At 41.1% G+C, this 22,210-nt stretch overlaps 1 protein-coding gene across 11 annotated transcripts in view; it reads left to right on the top strand.

Moving 5' to 3' along the window:
• PICALM (phosphatidylinositol binding clathrin assembly protein) overlaps positions 1-20,964 on the top strand; it is an 83,802-nt gene extending 62,838 nt beyond the window's left edge. For 4 of the 11 annotated variants that reach the window (XM_072993537.2, XM_020809435.3, XM_020809440.3 and 1 more), the window contains 9 exons: positions 1,148-1,255; positions 2,124-2,255; positions 2,357-2,387; positions 2,991-3,090; positions 4,579-4,602; positions 7,080-7,139; positions 10,020-10,124; positions 18,091-18,196; positions 19,380-20,964. In XM_072993537.2, the coding sequence (XP_072849638.2) occupies positions 1,148-1,255; positions 2,124-2,255; positions 2,357-2,387; positions 2,991-3,090; positions 4,579-4,602; positions 7,080-7,139; positions 10,020-10,124; positions 18,091-18,186 (656 nt within the window). In that variant the 3' untranslated portion in view covers positions 18,187-18,196; positions 19,380-20,964. The remainder of the gene's footprint in view (positions 1-1,147; positions 1,256-2,123; positions 2,256-2,356; positions 2,388-2,990; positions 3,091-4,578; positions 4,603-7,079; positions 7,140-10,019; positions 10,125-18,090; positions 18,197-19,379) is intronic. The other 7 variants (XM_072993538.2, XM_078390177.1, XM_020809442.3 and 4 more) reach the window with 3 other exon arrangements.
• Positions 20,965-22,210: the final 1,246 nt, after the last annotated feature.

Consider the following 22,210-nt stretch of genomic DNA (forward strand, 5'->3'; position numbering starts at 1 on the left):
AGCTTCTGTTGTGTTTTTAAGCTAAAAAGCCTCAATATTTTATAAATATTCTTTTTGGAGGAAAAAAAATGCTCCATCCTGAAGTTATTTTAGTATTCTTTCTTATGCCATGTGCATAAGAAAAGATACATACACTAATAATTCGAGGAAGCACTATCTGTGTACTGCAGTTGTATTTGCTCCTTCTTTCATTCTCATGCTTTGTTGACTTCATATGTATAATTTTTATTGCTGCATCAAATTGATTTGATTAAGAAAGGCCTTCTGGAATAGTCACTGCGCTTTGCATTTTAGCAGCACAGTAGTTTTCAATAATCTGCATGGCACTGTGTGTGTAATTCTAGCATTCTCTGTAAAAACAAAGGGGGAGTAGTGATTATGTTTCAATTGACCATTTTTTCTTATTCATTTGTGAGGCCAAAGTGGCCATAACTGTTTATGTAGTACTACAGCTAGAATGTTTTATTTCTTTAAAGTGTATGGTTTTAGCAATAATATGTTTTGCAAAAAGGGGGAAAGGATGATTAACACAGATGCTGGTTGGAGATAGAACTTAAAATATATGCTTGGCTCTTGGCTGACTTGTCTTTATGAGGACTTAATGCAGAAAAACAGAGTCTGGGCTGGGGTGGTAGTGGAAAAATTATAATTGGAGTGTGATGAATTTTGAACACTTCCCAGGAGCAGAGTTTAGCAGTTTGGCAGGTCACAAATCCAAACTGGAAATTCAGGGAGATGCTGCTGCTCCAGGAATGAGTTCCCAGGTGGTATAGCAGTGATAGAATTTCTCTGGAGCAGTCCGTCTTGTTTTGCAGGATTCTAGCCTTTGTACATTAAGTCTCTCATTTCCAGTCCATTCCCTAAATAGCCTTGTAGAATTCTAGTTTTGGAGACTGCATCATTTGGCCTGCTATTCCCTCTCCCCCAGTACTATGCTACCCACTACTATATGCAACATGCAGACCTGAATGCATTGCTTCCTGTGTCATGGACCTTTCCTCCATGATAGCGTGACATGCAGTTCTTGTGTACCTCTCTCCTGTCTGCCTATCATCCTTTCATAGCTACAGAACTAGTACTCTTAACGAAAGCTGAGACTTCATGTACTGCATATGAATAAGCTTATTCTTTTAATGTCTCTCTGTAGGGTTTACACCATCTCCTGTTGCTCCATCCCAGCCCCCAGCCGGCCTTAATGTGGACTTTGAGTCTGTGTTTGGAAACAAAACTTCAAATGTGCCAGTGGATTCTGGGGGTAAGTCCTTTAAGTAGCCATTGTTTAATACTATGCAAAAAAGGGGGAACACTCACTAGGCATACCTAAAGTAACTCTGTAGATTCATTTTGGAACACGTTTTTATGAACTGTTTTAAGGGATCCCAGAAACAATTGGCATGTTTGATAAAGCAGTTCCCTGTGGTGCAGGGTTAAACTGCAAGACTTCAAGCCTCTGCTCATGACCCGAGTTCGATTCCAACAGGCTCAGGTAGCTGGCTTAAGGATGAGTCAGCCTTCCATCCTCCTGAGTTAAATAAAAGGAGTACCCAGCTCACTGGGGATGAAGTGTTCCTTGCGTAATAATGTTATATATCATACAGAGAGTGCTCGAGCACTATCAGGCCATACATTGTCCATGACATCAGTTCCATGAGGCTCATGATCGGAGGCAGCTAAGCCTCATGACTGAAGGAAGCCTGTTTACAGAGGCAAGGTACAAGCTGTTTTGTTCTCTCCATGTTCTCAGCTTACTTCTGTTTAAAAGGAATCCCTCAATTTTTAGTGTAATGATTTTAGGAAAAAGTAGTGTCTTATACACGGAAAAATACGGTGCATATGTACGTACGTACGTACGTACATATGCTGCAGTGACTAAGATGTTTTACTGCGGCAGACTAATGTTTTTTCTATTGTATGCCAAATACATGGCAATGCCTTGCACTGCAGAAGAATCAATGTTGTCCCACATTTTGACCTAAAAGGAGAGCAGGATGATTTTCCCCCTTAAGCTACTAGCTGTTTGATCACAACTAATTTTAGAATTATGCAACACTCAGTTTTAGATCTTAAAGTACATGTCTTGAAATGTCTGAAATTGGGGTGTTATGCTTCTTATGTTTTTAAAGGTTTTGATGAATTAGGTGGACTCCTAAAACCAACAGTGGCTTCTCAAAACCAGAGTCTTCCAGCCTCCAAAGCACCACCTAACAAGTTGGTCTTGGATGATCTGGATTCATCTTTAGCCAATCTTGTGGGCAGTAAGTATTTTTTTTTTGTGGGAACACTGTGGGATTGCCTTAAATGCTGCTGTTTCCAAAATAAATGGATGGCTTCTAATTATTTTCTTGTTTTGTGACAGATTTGGGCATTGGAAATGGAACAACTAAAAAGTGAGTATTCCACAGTTCAGTAGACTGTAGCACAGCAATATTATATGGCGATGCAGGTTGCCGTGTTCCTTGGTTAAATGCGTGGCAGCTGCAGGAAAATGCTGACTGCTTCTTGAAAGTTTCTTTTTCTGAGGGTGATAGCAAGCCTCCCAGGATGTGGGACGACTTGCTTTCTGAATGAATGAAGTTGTAAATAAGGAAATACTTGATCACCCCCATCTTGTCATGAACAGTGCACTGCAAAAGGAAGTCCCTCTTTTGTAGGAAATGCTACTTCTCCCTTGTTGCCTCTTTTTGCTTCTTCATGCTTCCGTAGCTCAGACTTTGTTCCATTATTGTGAGCCTTAAGCCAGTGGTGAGCTAGCGATGAGACAGTGCAGAAGTGATATTTGTCCTATTTCAGCTTCGTTTTTTTTTAATCTGGCTCTTTTTGAAAGGTTTTGTCAGGTTTCTTTAAGTGGTTGAGACTTGCAGGAATACAGGATGAGGAAACTTGATGTTACCCTTTTTTTATGCCCAATATGCTTTTTTAATATGTCTGCAAGAGAAAAAACACATAGAAGGGAATGGTGGAGTTCTAATGTGTTAAATGTTTGTTTGAAGTGATGTGAATTGGACACAGCCAGGAGAAAAGAAACTAACCGGAGGCTCCAACTGGCAACCCAAAGTTGCCCCTACGACAGCGTGGAATGCTCCGACCATGGTAAGCCGTTCTGTCGATCCCAAAGTTATAATTCCAGCCGTTTAAAGTACCTTGTAAAAGAATGGGAGATCCTCAAGAATTTTGTTGGGCAAAACAGAGAACCAGGGAATGCATTGTTAGAGGCTAAAGTAACCTAGTAGCAGTAGTAGTTATACTCCTTTTAAAAATTATTGGTCAGTGTATGACAGGTTTTTTTTTTAATTAAAACCAGCAATCCACGGGCTCTTACAGCACATGATCAACCTCTCACTTGAAATAAGACTGGGGTAGCTTCCTCAAAGTGCCTATAAATTTGTGTGAATTAACTATGCTAACTGCTGGCTATTGTGGTCTGCTTTTTGTTGCTAATTTTGTGTTTTGAAACCAGAACTGAACATACCTCCAGCTGCAAATTTGCTGAACTCTTGGAGGGAGGGCTACAGAGTAGGGGAGGTAGCTTCTTCCTATGCTTGCTGATTCTTTCCTGTAGTCCCACTCCTCAGCTTTTAGAGGAAAATGTTTTAATTACCTGTTTTAAAAAAAATTGGTTGACCACTGCTTGGAAAGGGGGCAGATGAGAGGAAGAGTTTAAGCGTCTCTTGCCACATTTTGCTCCTTCCTATAAAGACTCCAGATGTCAGTGTCAAATTATGAGGAAAATATGATTGGGAATCTTAGTCCCGTGGTCATGTCTGGTTCTGCTTTAATTTATCCTGTCAAAGATTGCCGTATTTTTCGCTCCATAAGACGCACCTTTCCATAAGACGCACCAATTTTTTAGGAGAAGAAAACAGGAAAATATAATCTGTTTTCTTCGCTCCATAAGACGCACAGACTTTCCACCCCCCTGTTTTGTGCGGAAAAAGTGTGTCTTATAGTGCGAAAAATACAGTAATACTTCTAAATAAAATATTTAATCATTTTGCCCTTAAGAACCAGTTAAGTCATGTGACAAAGCTCCTCTTGGATGGGACTACTTCACTTTAGGAATTTGGGAATGGTACATTTAAATGCTTCCTCGAATCCCTGTACATTGAAAACCAGACCCTTGTGGAGAGAATTGAATATTTCCACCTTTGAGGAAAGCTCTGCCTGAAAAGAAAGTCTATGCACCCATGTATCCAAATCAAAGAATTCCTGAAAGGTTTTCATGAACTGCGGTTTATTCATTAAATTTACTTTCTTCATCATCTCCCTAACCCTGTTTATTGTCTGTTTCCCTTGTGAATGCTTTGCCTTTAAATGAGAAATTCTAGTATTTCTGAAAAACCTGCCCACCCAAAAGATGCTAAAAGAAGTGCAGAAGTTGCATTGTCAGCTCGTCAACCTTGGCTGTGTTCTTTTTTACTAGAAGCATCGTATAAATGGCTTTGGATTATAAGAATTTATATTTTCAGGATTGTTAAATGCTCTTGTGACTAAAATGCTCTGTGTATATTCTGTTGTGTAAGTAATCGTTTCTAATCCAGTGTTATTGCATTATGTAATTGTTCTTCCGGGGAAAAACAGAATGGCATGCATTTTCCACAATACGTAAGTGAACAAAACCTGTAGCCTTTTTTTGCAAGAAACTGGCATGCTGATATTAACAACTACAGCAGAATCTCATAATCCTGCTACTCCACCCTTTTCTTATGTTAAGATCTTCAGGCATGATAGAAATCTTGAGCAACTACTAGCATATCCAGATCCTGCAGATTTCTTGATGCCAATGATGGCATGGAAAATACTGATTTTTTTCTTGCTTTACCTCTGCCATTTGCTGCCAGCTAGCTGATGTGTGTGTCTTTATTGCCTTTTTTAATACATTTGAATAAAGTAAATAAAAAAGGCATCTCTGTGCGTGAATAATTGCATGAAACCTCACAGGCTTCTGTTCAACTTCACACTCTGCTACTTGTAGACTTGGTTTCAAATAGGGAGAGACCAATATGTCCCCAAATGGTAAATGGACTTTGATTATGTTCTGAATCACATTCATAATATTTAAATTACCATTCTAAAAAGTATGCTGTCTCATTCATTATAAGAAGCAACGTTAATAGTGATAAAAAGATAACTTAGCCCTCAGCACATGGCCAGTTAAACCTAACTGTGCATTAATTGCAATATGAGAGCTAAAGAATGAAGTCACTAATGGGTTTAATATATTCCAAATATATATTTAAGGTAAGTTTCTTAACTGATGATGGGATGTCCCTTCCCCCCTCCTTTTTTACAGTTCATTATCTTGCGCATGATCTACCCAATCTGCTTTGAGTATGAATATTGTGACTGAATAGCTTTGCATCAACAGTCTTGAAGATTTTAATTCTTTAGCTCTTCTTATTATAAGACTTCAAGTCAATTTATTTCAACTTTCATTTTGCTGTTGGTCTTTCCCTGTATTTGTTTCACTGTGGGGAAAATCCTAAACCAGCCTTAATCACTTAAAAGCCAAGCAATTGTATGGCCTTATTTGCATAATTTGCTTATTCAGCTGTCTGAATAATAATTGCTGCATCATTTCATTAACCATGGCAGCCAGTGGCAAGTTGGATTCCATTGTGTGGAAGATAACTGCAATTCACAGGAGCAAATATGTTTGTAAAGCTGTCTGGTTCTTTTCTCCTTTATTCTTTCTAGGGCAGAGAAGGTGAACTTTTGGCACTCCAGATGTTTTGGGCTACAACAGCAATATAGTTTGGGGATTCTGAGAGTATTAGCCTAGAACATCTGGAGTACCAAAGGTTTACCACATAGGGCAATTTAGTTTTCAGAGGATCACATCTTTCAAAGAAATGCTGTGATTTACATAGAACATATTCTCAGTGTATGTTGTGCAGTTACGCTTTTCTCTGGGTTGCCATATTTTGTAGAGATTTCTGCAATCCTGTATAATATGATGCAAGAGAGCATCAAAGCCAGAATTTTGGATGGAGTTTCCAATGATGTATTTTTGTAAGATGCATAAATTAGAAGTGTGATTTTTGATGAAGCTGCTGATTGTTTTAGTCATATGGAGAAGGAGGGAATAATACTCAACAACTTGCCTGCTTACTGTAAAGCAGTATATAGCAAAGAGAAGCTTGCAAGACCCTAACTTTTATCTGCTGGTGTCAGAAAGTTCGTCACCACAAAAGTTGTTTGAAGATTGCGATTTCAACTTTAAATTGGCCATTTTCTCATTTAACTATATTCTTAACATTTATGTAAATATTTGTAATCTGCATTTTATTGTAAAATTCCCCACCTTGGTTAAGACATTCTAAAATTAATGAAGTCTTTTATGAAATGAAATCATCCCATTGATTGACATTAACATTTATCATAGACAATCTAGACAAATTATCAACCTAATTGTGCATAAATTGCAATTAACATTTATCATAGCAACCTAGACAAATTATCAACCTCCCTGTTCAGTAGGTTGGACTAGGTGACCTGAGAGACCCCCTTGTTCCAACTCAGTTATTCTAGGATTCTACCCTTTCTTTTAAAAAAAATGGAGACGTATACATGGATACCCATTTGTCTCCCATTCAGGCACTAATCATATGTGCACCTGTATAGCTTCATGCGGTTGCGTGGACCGCTCTTGATCATTCATCTTTGTCTATGTGTGAATTACCTCACATCAGGCTTAGTATTTATAAACAGTCTTGGCAGAAAGTTAACAGTACTTGAGTTCAGAAGCTGGTTTAGGTTGCTAATACAGCACAATACTGTACGAGTGGCAGGATGAACCTAGCAAAGCAGCATGCTTTGGGTTTGAGGATATGTCACCATATATATTTTTTTATGGCTCAAGTTGGGCGGTAGCTGTAGCATTACAACGTCAGTCATTTTCATCTGAGTTAAGCTTAATTGCTAATAACCTTTAATTGCAAAGATAGTAATGGTAGTTTTCTGAGAAATAGCTTGGTGGCCAATTTCTAACTCTCTTGCTAATTAAGAGATTGGCCCTCAGTTAGATTTCTTGTAACCTTTTCTTCTTGTATGTAATTTAATAGCATCCCTTTTCCCCTTAGGCACCACCTGTCATGGCCTATCCAGCTACAACGCCAACAGGAATGATGGGGTATGGAATGGTCAGTAGCCATTTTTCTTCATTTTAAATGATAAACAGAGTGGTTTGCTTTGGTTTCTAGTATCACCTCTGTCTCTGCATTTGATGCATACGGGGAAGAGGAAGTTCCCTAACAAGGCAGAGAAAAGGAGAACAGTTTCAGCCCTGTCCTGTTCCTCCTTTGCAGAATTCATACTGCCAAGGGAAAGCTGCTGCTTTTCACCATTGTTTCTTCCACTGCCTCACCCTTTGTTAACATTTTCCTTTAAGCTGTGTTCCGGGAACCCTTGGATTCACTTAATGGGAAGGGCAAGATGAGCTTTTCTGGAAAATGTGCTCTCTTCCCCACTCAAAGTGTGCAGAGCAAGGTGGCTTGTGTTTCAGATTTAGTGAAGGCATTACTGGTTTCGTGGTGGTATCTATTACCTTGCCTAATGATGAACTACTCTGTGTTCTGTGGAGGCTAGTTTGCTTTATACCCATCCTGACCCACTCCCAAAGACCTGAGAGACAGAGATTCTATGACTGAACCTCCTGTGTGGCCACATCTCAAGTACGATCCACTGCCTTCTAGGCAGGCCATTTGGCCACCTGCTTCCTTCCTCAGGAAGTTCGTGTGGCTCATCTCTGCTGTTTTTCACTACCTGTTTAGGTCCTTTTTATTTGGACAAGGTTTAAATGTGTTTGCTTGGGTCTCTAATGGTTGTTCCTGCTATTTTTATTGCTTTTTATCTCTCTTATTCTGTTGTTGCTGTTGTTTAGTCATTTAGTCATATCAGACTCTTCGTGACCCCCTAGACCAGAGCACGCCAGGCCCTCCTGTCTTCCACTGCCTCCCGGAGTTTGGTCAAAGTCATGTTGGTAGCTTAGATGACCCTGTCCAACCATCTTGTCCTCTGAAGTCCCCTTCTCCTCTTGCCTTCACTCTTTCCCAACATCAGGGTCTTTTCCAGGGAGTCTTCTCTTGTTCTGTAATTTGTATTTATGATCTAAGTGCACTTAAGGTGGCTTGGATCATATGAAAACAAAATAGATCATAAACACAGATTAAGATCATAAATACAGGTTAAGGAAAACAGTGGCAGTTAAAAACCAATTAAATTAGCAGGAACAACTATTGGAAACGTGATTGTGGAAGTGTAGAATGTTGCCTTTCCAGGCTGAATGTGGAATACCTTACAGGGGAGTGCTTGCTTCACATACTGTACTGCCTTCAGTACACAGCGTAGAAGTTTGATACTATTTGATAGTTTTGACATAGTGAAAAGCATGAAAATGGTATAGGTCTCTGGCTGTGGAGCCAGAGGTTGGGAGTTCGATTCCCCCATTGCGCCTCCTTGACAGAGGCTGAACTCAGTGATCAGAGAGCCCCTCCCAGCTCTGCAGTTCTAAGATATCCAAATCCTTCTATTTTATGAAGATGTTAATTTCCAGGTGGAATATACCGAGATTGTCATTGCTTCTTTATTAAAATATTTTACTTGTACTGTATTTACAATCTAAATTGTAGATTTTGTCAAAGTGAGATTTTTCTTTAAATTTCTTTGTTTGAAGAACTGAGGTGTGATATCCAATCCACAGCTGCCTCAGCTGTAACTTTCAAACAAAAGCTGTAATGCAGCCAGCGTAAGTTATCGCTCCCATTTCCAGACGGAGGGTTTGTGTTTTTTTCTGTATTCCCTCACCTCCTTAGCCAAGCAGAAGCATGGGAGTTTCAAAGAAAAGCCAAATGTGCCTCTTTGTTGAAGAACTGAGGTGCGATCTCCAATTTCACAGCTGCCTCAGCTTTAACTTTAAAACAGCCGTTCTAATGCGCAGCCTTGCAGCTTTCCTGATTTATATCTAAGAAGGGCATCTCTGGTGAAATCCGCCTTGCCAAGAACTTTTGGACTTTAAATTCTTCAAACTACAGTGGGGTCTCGACTTACGAACGTTTCGACTTACGAACCGCTCTCATAGGAATATATGGACTCGACTTACGAACTGAGATTCGAGTTACGAACTCTTCCCCCCCCCCTTTTTTTAAAGCTAAGTCATCTTAGGTTAAAAGGAAAAAAGAAAAAAATCCCCCTCTAGTGGCAGAAAGCGGAATAGCAGCTTCCCATTAGTTTCTATGGACGAAAAGAGCAGATACGGATTAAATGGTTTTCAATGCATTCCTATGGGAAATGCAGATTCGACCTGAGAACTTTTCGACCTGAGAACTGCCTTCCAATACGGATTAAGTTCGTAAGTCGAGACCCCACTGTACTACATGCCAAACAAAGTGGGTGACCCTGAGCCACAAAAGCCTGTCGATTGTATAGTGATATTTTAGAGTAGACTGTCTAGATGGGCGGCATATAAATGCAATCAATCAATCAATCAATCAATCAATCAATCAATCAATCAATCAATCAATCAATATTTTTAGTGGTCTATAAAGGTATTTCCTATACTTGCGGTTGTGTTCTTAAAATAGAATTACTTTGAATGTGAAAGTAGCACCAGCATTGATTTGAAATATAATCTCCAGGGGTCAGCACTAATAACTTTAATTTAGATGGGCCTCCTGCATGAAATTATTAACCCGATGATAGAATGCATAAAGTGAAGGCACCTGTGTGTCTGAACGTCGCATAATTCATTTTTCACTTCACTTTTTGTGACAGCATGGAGCAGACCCTCACTTTGGAAATGGAAAATAAATGGGAAGAGGTACCAAGCTCAAGATGGGGCTCTTTTGCAGGTGGTTTTAGATCTTAAGCTGTTTCGATGGTTTATTAAATTTTTTTCAGTCCTTGCACTAATGAAATAGGATTTTTAGAAATATTTTCCAGCGACAGTTCTATTTTTTTTTGTCTCTGTGGTCCTTTAAAGAGAGGAATGTGATATTAACTTTGTGCCTTTTTTGGATTTTTAGCCATCCCAAATGGGAGGAGTACCGGTAATGACACAACCAACCTTAATATACAGCCAACCTGTCATGAGACCACCAAATCCTTTCGGTCCTGTATCGGGAGCCCAAGTAGGTATCAAACGGTGCTATAAAGCCACAATTTTCTGATGGTACAAACTGTCTACAAGAATAATGTTTCTTTTACAGGATTTTTAAGAAACAATGTGTATTTCATTGTGCTGTTTGGTAGTGTCCTCATTCTGTGTAAAACATTAAGTACAGTATCCTCCTGCACAGGAACTTACCATTCCAGTAAAAAGGTCAAGGTGGAATAATAAAGATGTGGACTGACAAAATATCAAAAAACGAAAAGATTTTTGTGACACCTTAAAGGCAAATGAGTTCTATATCACATGCATTTTTGTGGCTTGCCGCTCACTTCAGATTCTTTTGATAGAATGAACTTCAATCCACAAAACTTTATGCCAGATAAACTATGCTATTCTTTAGAGTGCCATAAGATTCCTATTTTTTCCCCTGCAGCCAGTAACCCAGTTCTCCCATCAAACTGTCAAAGAACATCAAGGAATTGAGGTGCAAGTGATCCCAAACATATTTGAAACATATTTTGAGAAAGGAAGCCCTTTAATAGAGGAATTGATGGTTCAGAAATCAAAATACATGGGAGGGAGAATAGCAGCATAAAGAGGAAATGGCAGTAGTTGCTAATGTGCTGTATTGAAAATAGCTGAGAACAGTGAGTCTGTCGTAGTGACGCTGTGTTCTAGTGGTCATGTTCTCGTATTTTATCAAACAGGAGAGATGGGATTGAAGAATGATGGAGTCTGGGATAAAGATTTTTAGAGGTGTGCTAAGTTGTAGGTTGGTTTGTTTTTTTAAAACAAATGCGGGATTGCTGTGTAATAGGTACTGCAGATGCTCCTGCAGCTGTTTGGTTGCTTGTATAATGCTGAAAAGGAGTGAGCACTCGTGGCTTCTCAGTGCATTTGTGCATTGTAGAATATCGTAATGCAATTTCAGAGCCTCTGGCTGTTGTCTTTGTGGATTTTTTTGAGAACAAGCGAAGCCCCAGGAGGCAGGCAAATGTCATCATCATCTTCAAAAAGAGCAAAATAGAGGCACTGGGCAATTACTGATTGGTCTGCATGGATTGAAGAGAGGGTTTAGAACAGCTAATTGAACAGCTGATATGTGACCACTTGGAGAAGAAGGCTGTGATTACAGAAAGCCAAAGTGGGCGTGTAAAAAAACAAGGCATACCAAATTAATTTTGTTTTTGATAGAATAACAACCTTGATAGATCAGGGGTTAACATGATCATTTTTTTTTGCAACAGATGATTGCAATAAGACTTCTGACAGAGTCCTGTTGATACTCAGTGGGTTTCTATTCTAATAAGTTCTTATGTTGGCTTTCCCATTGTTTCTTTACTTTAATGGATTAAAATTATTTGTAAATTGTGATTTGCCCACCAAGAGTTCCAGAGTCATATAAAATGAAAGTGTTTTATAAAGCCCAGAATGAAACGTTCTCTATAAACGTATGAAAAGCAATTTGATAGCCAAAGTCCTCAGAAAATAATACTGTTTGATCTGTCTGTTGGAAGCTCAATAAAGATGGAACTAGTATAGTTTCATTTGGAGGGAGTTGCCTAGTCAAAGTTTTGCTAAAGTTTTGTCTCCATAGACTTACCAAGCTGTCATCCCTTGTGTGTGTGTGTGTGTGTGTGTGTGTGTGTGTGTGTGTGTGTGTGTAAGAGAGAGAGAGAGACCGGATCCCAAACTCATAGTGTCCATTCAGCTTTTGAATGCTTTCGTAGGACATTCCCACCTATAGCCTACGAGAGTGGTGTGATGAAAAGGTGTGGCTAAATTTGCCTTCCCTAGGAAAAGGGGCAGTAATGGACGAGCTGAACATGGACAAAAAGCAGGATTCACAAAAGCAGGATTCTGAAGTTCTGGGAGGCATGCAGGGCCCAAGAGCCACCCTCAAGCTGTGAACTTGCTTCTTCAGATGGAGACCAAATCCATCCAGAACAAGTTGTAGTCCTGGTTTTGTTAATATGTTCTGCTAACCAAGAGACCTGTTGTCTTGTCTGGACTGTTTTCGGTTTGTTCACCCACGTCCAGTCCTTCACTTGCATGCCATTGAGAGATCCGACAGAATCAAATGCCCATGCCCAGCACCCATCCATCATTACAGATACTGAAGTTCTTTGCCAGGAGTGAAGACAGTTGAGTGTCTTGTGGGATATGTTGCACCGGTTTAGGGGTATTTGCTCCTCATGTGCTACAATTATAAGAAACTTGATAGTAAGCAAATATCATTCAGCACCTTGCTCTTCATCATGGTCTCTGTGATTCGCATACATGAATCTTACTGTGCTTGCTCCAGAGTTGTCCTTTCCACCTATGATAAAGAAGCTTTCCAGTCACCCAGTTATATGTTGCACAAGGGCCACAAGAAAGGCTGCTTATCTGTAACTCATTCTTTAAGTGGACATCAGTGTAGTGATACAGTCAACTCATCTCCTCTTGTTCTTTGGTGGACTTGAACTGAGAGGGATGAACAAGATGCAGCACACATTTAAGGTGTGCTAGTGGTGGTGGTTCCCACCAGAATTCTGCTGAGAACATTCCTGGGAGTTTGCAAAACTACAATGCAGCCCTTGTTTTTCAATTGTACAGTGTTGTTGTTTTGCTTTAATGTTATGTAAACATCCAGAACTTAGATCAACCCATAAACAACAGGCATAAACATTTCATTTATGTACGTACATACATATGTTTCAGTCAGGTCATCATATATAGCTTTCCTCCTCTCCCCATGATCCTTAAAACAACCCAGAGAGATAGCAAAACAAAGTGTGCTGCTTATTTGCTGCCTGATAGCTCTTAAAACATTCTCTGGGTGGTTTATAATTTAATCATGGAGGCTATACATTGCCCCCCCCCAAAAAAAAGCAAACTGGGTACTCAGTTTACCACCCTCAGAAGGATGAAAGGCTGAGTTAATCTTGAGCCAGCTATCTGAGCCCATCAGGATTGAATTCAGGTTGTGAGCTTGACTGCAGGACTGCAATTTAGCCACGGCACCTTGAAGCTCCTGTCAGATAGGCCAGGCTGGGAGTCATTCATTGAGTTTCATAGCTCACCGAACACCATACGCTTGGTTTTACTGCAAAACGTGTACTTAACATACTGTTTGTATGAAGACATTTCTTCGTTAACATCCTTGCATTTCATATGGGCCTCATAGTGAACTGCGCTCAATGGCAATTTATGTAAGACCATCTGAGAGCCATTAATTTAGTACAAACATCTGAAGAATATATTCCCGAAAAGGGCGTTCTAGGTGGAAAGCAGCACAGAAATTGACGCCTCTGTCCAGACAGAAAGTCTGCTTTCTTGTGTTCTGCCTTGGATGTTTGTAGAATTTTCCTGTTTGGCAAATGCAGTTGATGCACACTAATTTTGCCGTGGCTTCGCTGAATCTGGGAATATTTTGCTCTATCATCCTGTTAAGAATGTGTGAACTGTGCTTTCTTGGGGCATTTCTGGACTAAGTTGGGTTGTCTCGTGATAAATCTTTCTATGCCTGTGTTTTTAGGCTGGTTTTCTTAAAGATGTCATGTGTGCAGTTAAAGGTGCAATTTTTTAGTCTAAAAATGGCTTCATGCGAAACCTGGGTGCCTTTGCATCGTAGTGAAGAATGTGGGCTTGGATGTTTGCTAGGTGGTATCTGGATCTCCCAGAATTCAGCCGTAGCAATTTTTGCTGTGCTGTATCACTTCAGAACACAGGTGGATACTAGTAGGATTGGGAAATGTTTCTTGTCTTAATGCAACAAGGACCCGTTGCTTGCCTGTAATTGTAAGTCTTTAAGTGGTACTCTGTGAATTCACACACAAGGGTTTTCCCGTGTCTGCTCAGAGGAATTGGGATGTTCCAAAATGCATTTGCCTAGAAAGTTTCCCTCCCCCCGCTGTCCAGCCCACATGCTCTAGCCAGCTATATTGGTACAGGTACAGCTGGAGAGCCTTCAGTGTGTTAAAGCCGTTGGAAGCACTGCATCTAAACACACGTGACGAAAAAAAAAATCTAAGAATCCTTCATGATAGCCCGGAAGCATTCAGTCAGCATAGCCTCTGGTGTAGCCCTTCGTGGCTTCTGAATATCTGGATATATCTTGACTGTACTGTATACTTAAAGGGTGAGATTTCCTGTGGGAGTCACCACATGCTGTTGGAAGCACACTCCTTCTCCCAAGTGCTTGTTGAGTTTGCCGCTGGATGGAGCAATTTGTTATTCCACCTGGAGCTCAGTTTTATTTTGCTGATGTCAGATTTATTAGTGTTTCTTGGGAAGGGAACAAAGGCCCGTTGTGGGGATTTACTTGGTGCCATGAGCATTGGCAGCCTTTGGCCTTTAAGCCTCCCCTGTCCCTCCACACTGGATGTATTGTGCACCCGGTGCCTGCTGTGGGGTTCCGGAAGAGGCTCTCCTTCTTGATCACTTCTTGGTGTGGGCAGGTCCTTTGCTCGTGAAGCTGTGTGAGTGGGAGAGCTTTCCACGTAACGTGAACCAAATGTGTTGCAAAAACTAACTAGGGTGGGTGACTGCCATGGAATTGAAAGAGGTTATTCATGGCCCCTGGCTCCCTGTCCCCTCCCTTCATAACCTTCTAATGCAAATAACTCCTCCTTCTTTGCTTCCATATTCCACTTGCTCATCTCCAAACGCAGAATGCTAGAAAGAACGTTTGATTCTTGATTTAGGTTGCCCTCTTCGTCCCATGAATTAAACTCTTGCGCCCCGATCGCATTGGAACTTGTGAACAAGCTTTCGTTTGCATGAGGTCTCCAGCAGACTGTAGTTGATGCTGCCTGGTCTTAAGAGGCAGCACGCTGTTACAGGAAAGATGACAGAGAGGACTGGCAGGTTGGCTACAGTAGTTGTTAGACCTCATAGCTGGTGTAAGTCACCTGGAAGCTCCTTGCCACTGGGTTGTGCCTTGTGCCTGTGGATTCTCTGTGGGAGACATTCGACATTAATTCACCACAGTATTTGCACCATAGTGAAATCTTCCTGTGTTGGGAGACAGGAAACAAGATACAAAAGGGGCGAGGTGACATCAGAGCAGTAAAGAATACTTGCATGCAGCTTAAACGGGGCATTTTAATACTCCTGTTCCTGGGGAGTTACAAACAAGATTCAGTTGTTTCCAAGAGAAACCATCAAAGGGTTTCCTTCACTCCACCTCAATATTTTCTTCTCCTACCTTCTTTCTTTTAATAATAAACTAGAAGACCTAAGAACATTTTATCAGAACTTGAGCCCTGAATAAATTTGATAATTTTCACGTCTAATGTTAATAGGGGTATAAACAGACAGCATGTTTTCAAATCTGTAAGTATACAGCGAACCTGCCTCTCGAGGGGCTGCTGCACAATGCCATATGTGGTTGGCCAGGGGAAGGAAGAACAGCTCTCTTGACATGTGATGGGTAAGGAAATCCTTCTGGGAACAGTGAATTCATCAAACAAGGTAAAGGTAAAGGTAAAGGTTCCCCTTGACAATTTTTGTCCAGTCGTGTTCGACTCTAGGGGGCGGTGCTCATCCCCGTTTCCTAGCCATAGAGCCAGCGTTTTGTCCGAAGACAATCTTCCGTGGTCACATGGCCAGTGCGACTTAGACACGGAATGCTGTTACCTTCCCACCGAAGTGGTCCCTATTTATCTACTTGCATTTGCATGCTTTCGAACCACTAGGTTGGCGGGAGCTGGGACAAGTGACGGGTGCTCACTCCGTCACGTGGATTCGATCTTACGACTGCTTGGTCTTCTGACCCTGCAGCACAGGCTTCTGCGGTTTATCCCACAGCGCCACCACGTTGTCAAACAAACAAGCCAAAAAATGTAGCAACTCAGTTTGAGAGATTTTAAGTTAGGAAGTTCCTTGGACTCCCAACCTTAAGGCTGAATATACTTTAGAGTAAGCCCTGCTGAACACAGTGACATGTGTTGCTTATACTACCTGAGCCCATTGGGACTGAACTCAGCTCACGAACTGCAGTACTGCAGTTTAACTACTGCACCACAAAGCTCCTAGTAATAGTAGTGTGTCTGCACTACGCAGTTCTAGCAGTGTGATACCAGTTTAATTGTTATGGTCTTCTAGGATTTGTAATTTGGTGTGGTATTTGGGATTTTCTGCTAGAATGCTCTTGTAGTTTAGCTCGGTGCAAGGCACTAAACCTCTCTAGGGTAGGTTTCTGATGATGTTACCTAATTATAGATCTCAGGATCCCTGAGGACCTATCCATGATGGTTAAAGCACTATCAAAACAAAAGCCTCTAAGACAGGGCGGGGCTTGATGGCCGTTCTTCCCATTTGCTATTACTCTGAGGCATGACCCCATAGGGGTGTGGCCAAAGTGAGGCCCGTGGCTAAGTAATTTTCATAAATTATAGTGATTAATTTACTGTGATTTCATTACTGGTTGCATTCATGTATTATTTATAAAGTTCTCACAGGGTTAACTGTTGTTTGCCTGAAGAATCTTATTGAAACAAGGAAGTCTACAGTCTCCATATTTATCTGGTAGCTTGTGGATTGGACTGAGAGTTATTTCTGGAAGACCCATTTTAGGAAGTAAGCACAGAGATTGAAGACTTCCTTCTTTAATTGTGATCATTGGCATACTGAGAATTAAAAGTTGTAACCTCTTTTAGAACCGGAGAACTGTAGAACTAGTCAAACTGATTGGAAGGTGTTCTGTTTCAGCAACAGAGAAGCTGTGGTTTGTGGTGACGATTGTCTGTTGCCTTCCTTTTTTTTCTGGGAGGTCTTGGATGACTGCCGAAAAATGGGTCAGGGATTGCCTATTGTCCCTATCTCAGACCTACGGTATCTCTGAATAAACTTGAAGGGAAAGTGGTAGGTTTAGGCCAGGGTGGAAGTATCAAAAATTCTGCCTTACAGAAAACTGCTGTATATCAGGTCAGATGGGTAAACCATCAAGAGGGTTCTTGTCCATTCTGACCAGTGGCAGCTCGTTGGGGTCAAAAACTGACATCTTCTCCACCAAGTACCATCTGACCTTTTTTTTTTTTAACTGGAGGACACCACTGATTGGGATAAGTCCTTGTCACCAGCAATAAGATTTTCTCAGAATAAGACCCAGAAAGCAGAGCTTGCGAGGAGTATTGGAGGCATCCGCTCTTTTGCCAGTTCATGTTGAAGGAAGCTGGAACCGTTTCCAGTGGCATTCAAGATAATTCTGTGCCATGTGGCCTGAAATCAGGGCATCAGCAAATGTCTGCAGGGTACAAAATTCAGTCGCCAGAACAAAATCAACTGTTTTGGCAGGCCAAAATCACAGTGAGAGGTTGTTTTGCTGGAATCCCAATCATTCTTTCTCCCATTGCCATGAGGTAGATTTGCCTTCTGGCCTACAGTTAGGAATATAACTGAGGTGTACATGTTTGTATTTTTAGTGGGGGACTTCTAGTGGGTGGGGAGTGTTTGGGGAATGTTATGTGTGTGCATGTGTCTGGTCTCTGGGTGTCTGTGAATTTCGTTGTATGGTATACTGTGTATATACTTACAATGACAATAAATTATATTATTATATATGATGGCTCTGTGCCATAACCGGGTTCAAGTGTCTGCTGCTTATGCAACAGCTGGCACCTTGTGCTACAGGCTGGCAGTCCTTTTAGTGTAAATAGTATTACCTGTGAGGCCCAGATTTGAAAAGACTCTGTTCTGGCCTCTGCTGTCTGCAGATAGACGTCTTGTGGTATCTCATGGGGTTCATCACCTGTATCTCTTGTGTTCGTACCCTGGAATTCTCCTTTGCTGTGGGTAGTTTTCCAACTTCTGGATCTTCCCTGTTATTGGATTAGGGTTCAACTTTGCACACAGCCTTTTTTTTTCAATCAGTCCATTTCAGCCCTGACAACCTACCTCCAAGCTGCCTCCTCTACCATTGCATTTTCTGCCTTCATGTTTCTCTCATTGAGGCCTTCTTTTTCTCTCTCTCTCTCCCTCTCTGCCATGATTTCTCCCAGCTGTCTCCAGCATCCAGCCCATCCACTCAGAGTCCTCACAGAGCAGCTTCAGGAAAGGATCCTTTTGGAGAGCTCTCCCTCCAGGATTTCTTGTAGGACTATTTAGGTATTGCATGTTGAACTCCGGCCGGGGGCCTTGGCAAATTGGATCCTGCCTCAAAATGTGTTGAACACTTCTGGATAAACATGAGCACCTCTTTAGAAATACTGTGATATTATAATAATGCATTTAGTGGGGGGGGCTCTATAAAATATGCATGTTGTGATTCTTTGGCCATATATAAACGATGGAATTTAATGTGAAAACTCAGGCACTTAAGGAACATACAGGGATTTTCTTTTCTGTGTTCAAGAAAGATTCTGGCCCTTATAATGACAGAGAAAAATTTGGAAAATATATACTTGTTGAAAATGATAGAGGCACCAGTTCATGTATGTCTATGTGTTTGTGTGTGTGTGAGAGAGAGAGATGAGGAATCGGAACCAAAAGAGCATTTGACTGTTGTGGTTCTGTATTCTCCCCTTTTCAGAGCTGTCCTTCCACCTTAAATATACCATGTCTCCCAAAGTGTTTTTCCCTATGAAATAGCAGGTTCTGCACATTCTTCATAGTCTTGCGACTGAGCACATTATACAAGAAGAGACCATAGTCACCTAAATCATTTCATTTTATTAGAATTGTCATTCTCCAGAAATACCACTTTTCTTCTTTCATTTGTGCCCTCAGAGAGTAATATTGCTTGCAGTCTGGTAGTTTTAAAGCTCCCAAGATTTCAAGACAGAGGCTTTAATTTAGTGTTAAAATCCCTAGCAAAAATACCCTTCTGTTGGTTCCTCGTGGATATTTTCTGCACACAAAAGTCAGTTGTCAGCAGAACTGTTCTATGATCCTGTGCCCAGTTTCATTTTGCATGTGATCATAAATTCCCATTTTGTTTGCAGTTTTCATGAGTTACAGCAGATGTTTTGAATTCACTCATCAGGGTAGAGGATGGCAGAAATGCAGCAGCTGCCACATCCACACTGTGCCCTCCAAATGTGTTGAATTGGGGCCAAAGTAATTCACTCGGTGTGGCCTTCACCTATACAGTTTGCATGACCTAAATTGTTTGGAAAAACTTGTCTTTTTTGTTGAATGGGTACTGATGTCACTATGTTTCTTGTCAGTCACTTGCAGCTTTATTTTGAGTTCCAGCTTATAGATAATAGAATATAGTTTCCCTAGAGGCATGAGGGGAGCAGAACTTTCCTTGGGATAATGCTGATCCCTTTTTTTCTCTCTCTCCCAGATACAGTTCATGTAACCGTGCCAGATGGCTTGTGGTGAGAAGAATCTCAGAAAGATACGTGCTCAACAACCCTTCATTCCAGCCACATCAGAAACAACACATCTCGAACTCTTCCTTATCAGAATGATCCACTAAAATCGCACAAGGCCCACAACTGCAGTACGAGCACCAACCAAGAGAAGGCTCAGCGCCCTCCTGCACTCAGTATAAAGCCAAGAATTGCCGCAGTTCTGGTGTGGGGTCTTTTATTTCTCCCCTTCCCCACGTCCAGTGACTTAACATGTCAGTAACTCTCACCGTAACCTTGATTGTGAAAACACACAAAAAGAAGCCTCCTTTTTTTCTTCTTCTTCCTATGAAGGGTGAAACGTGTACCTGGAACTGCAGTTTGGAATGAAGAGCAGGGTGTCCTTTTACCATTAACTCCAGTGACTCTTTATCTAGGGGGATCAAATCCTAACTATCCTAACTATTCTCCAGTTCCCTCTCTTCAGTCATCACAAATGTTAGACTCAATAATGGAAAAGTTTAACTTTTTAAAAGAAAGAATTATATATTCCGTTTGCATAGACATTCCTTTATGTATTATTGTTCATATTTATTTATGATTATCAGTTTAAGTAACAGTGTATCAGAAAGCCTCCTTTGGGAGGGAGGGAGTGTGAGTATATACGGTATCTCTCCCTTTGGGGGTTCTTTCCCCCCCTTCCCATTTTCATTCACAAGAATGATGCTGATTCAAGCTGCATCTTCACCCATTACGTACCCATCCACATGGAGCACCAAGTATGTTCAAAGGTCTGAAAGCACCCGTTGTCAACATTCCACGGGAAGTAGAGGTGTCAATATATTAAACCATCTGTTCCATTAAAAATTGTGGCAAGGGGGGGGGGAAGGAGACAGCTGACTGATTGGGAGGAGCCCAGTATTTCTGGACCAGGTGTTAGTGCTTCTGGAAAGAACTTACCTTGCTTTATGCTTGGCATGTCATTTATCTTACACTTGACATACGGCCTTTCCAAAATGAATGTGAGGAATTGCTTTCACTTTTGAGACTTTCCTTCTTGTCTGTGTAAATTCCCCCCCCCCCCAAAATACATGTATAATGTCTGAGATACTAAGTGAAAAACGCCTTGTCCTTTCCTCTCCTACTCTTAATTTTGGCTAGTGCCATCTCCATGAATCATGTACCATGAAACAAAATAAAATTTTAGAAGGGAAGTAGCATCTTTATTAACAGCGTAATCCACCATGAGGTTCTCAGGCACAGTCTTCATTTCAAGGGGGCTTATGCAGGAGAGCTTCCCAGTGTGTAGGTCTCTCAGTTTGTAGGAATCCTTTTAGTTTTCTGCAGAATTTGAAGCAGCACTGTTGATCGGTGCTTTGTGTAAATACATCATAACCAATTTGGGTGGCATCTGGGGCCTTAAGAAGGATAGTCAAAGGCATGAAAGCAATTCTGTAAATGAATTACGCATACTTGCTGCATTGTCTCCGCAGATTCTATTTTTGTTTAAAATCTTAAAATGTACGTTAGCAAAAAAAAAAAAGGTGGATTTTCAAATAAAATGCAGCTTCCACAGAACTTTTGTTATGATCTGCAGTGGTCAACTGGTGTGGGCCCCCCATTTTTCACATTGCTGTAAAATAAAATGTGTCATAGTTATTGAAATAGCTGCTGTACTTCAGGCACATCATGAGAAGAGAAGACTCATTGGAAAAGAAAATAATGCTGGGAAAAGTTGAAGGCAGCAGAAAACAGAAGGACCAAGTAAGAGATGGAGTGATTCAGTAAAGGAGGCCACAGCCTGGTGTTTACAAGGGTTTTGTGGTGAACTTTAGATAGAAAAAGTCCTCCTCGTACTGGAGAGCTAAGAAAGGATGAAATTTTGGGACATGGCAAGGACACCACCACCACCCCCCAGGTTTCTGACTTGGTGTATACACCCCACGTCTCTGTCCTGTTTTAAATCATGCACAAGCGTCCCAACAACAGTTGCTCCTTAAAACTAGTCTGTTGCTTCTGGCTAAGACTTCCCTCTTCCCTAAGAGAAGACTCCCTGGAAAAGACACTGTTGTTAGGAAAGTGTGAAGGCAAGAGGAAAAGGGGAGGACAGAGGATGAGATGGCTGGACAGTGTCATCGAAGCAACCAAGATGAATTTGACCCAACTCCGGGAGGCAGTGGAAGACAGGAGGGCCTGGCGTGCTCTGCTCCATGGGGTCATGAAGAGTCGGACACAACTAAACTATAAACAAGACTTCCTTCTCTTTCCTCTTGATCCCATCCATACCAATGTCCCCTAATTTGTCTTAACATCTGATATGGCTTCATATGCTTTCTCATGCTTAGCATAAGAAAAAAGGGGGATGAGCTGAAAACTACCAATTCTTTTTTTAATCCTAGGACGCAGGAACTCAGGGGCTCTTAAGAATAGGATACATTGAGCACTGGTTTAAACCTCTCTGGTCCTTCTGCATTCCTTCAAAATGAACTGTTTGACTTCTGGTGTGCGTAGGTGCAGTTTAAACTTCTAGTAACTTGTCTTCCAGCTAGGAAACCCAAGGAAAAATTAACACCTGTTATATATTTCCTTCATTGTGTGACTGCTTTTGGTCATGAAAAGAAAACAGGTCCATGTGGAGTTTCAGAACAGGATAGATCATATTTCTCAAGTGCCTAGTGGCCGAAGCAGGTGAAATCTCCTGTCTTTCAATGATGTAAGCTGCCCTTGGGTCCTTTTAAAGGAGAAACGTGGGGCAAAGTATCAAATAACTATACTGCACATACTCAAGCAACGCCCCAACCCATTATGGCTTCAGTCCAATTGA

Source organism: Pogona vitticeps, chromosome 3 (assembly GCF_051106095.1).
Source record: "Pogona vitticeps strain Pit_001003342236 chromosome 3, PviZW2.1, whole genome shotgun sequence".
Taxonomy (NCBI): Eukaryota; Metazoa; Chordata; class Lepidosauria; order Squamata; family Agamidae; genus Pogona; species Pogona vitticeps.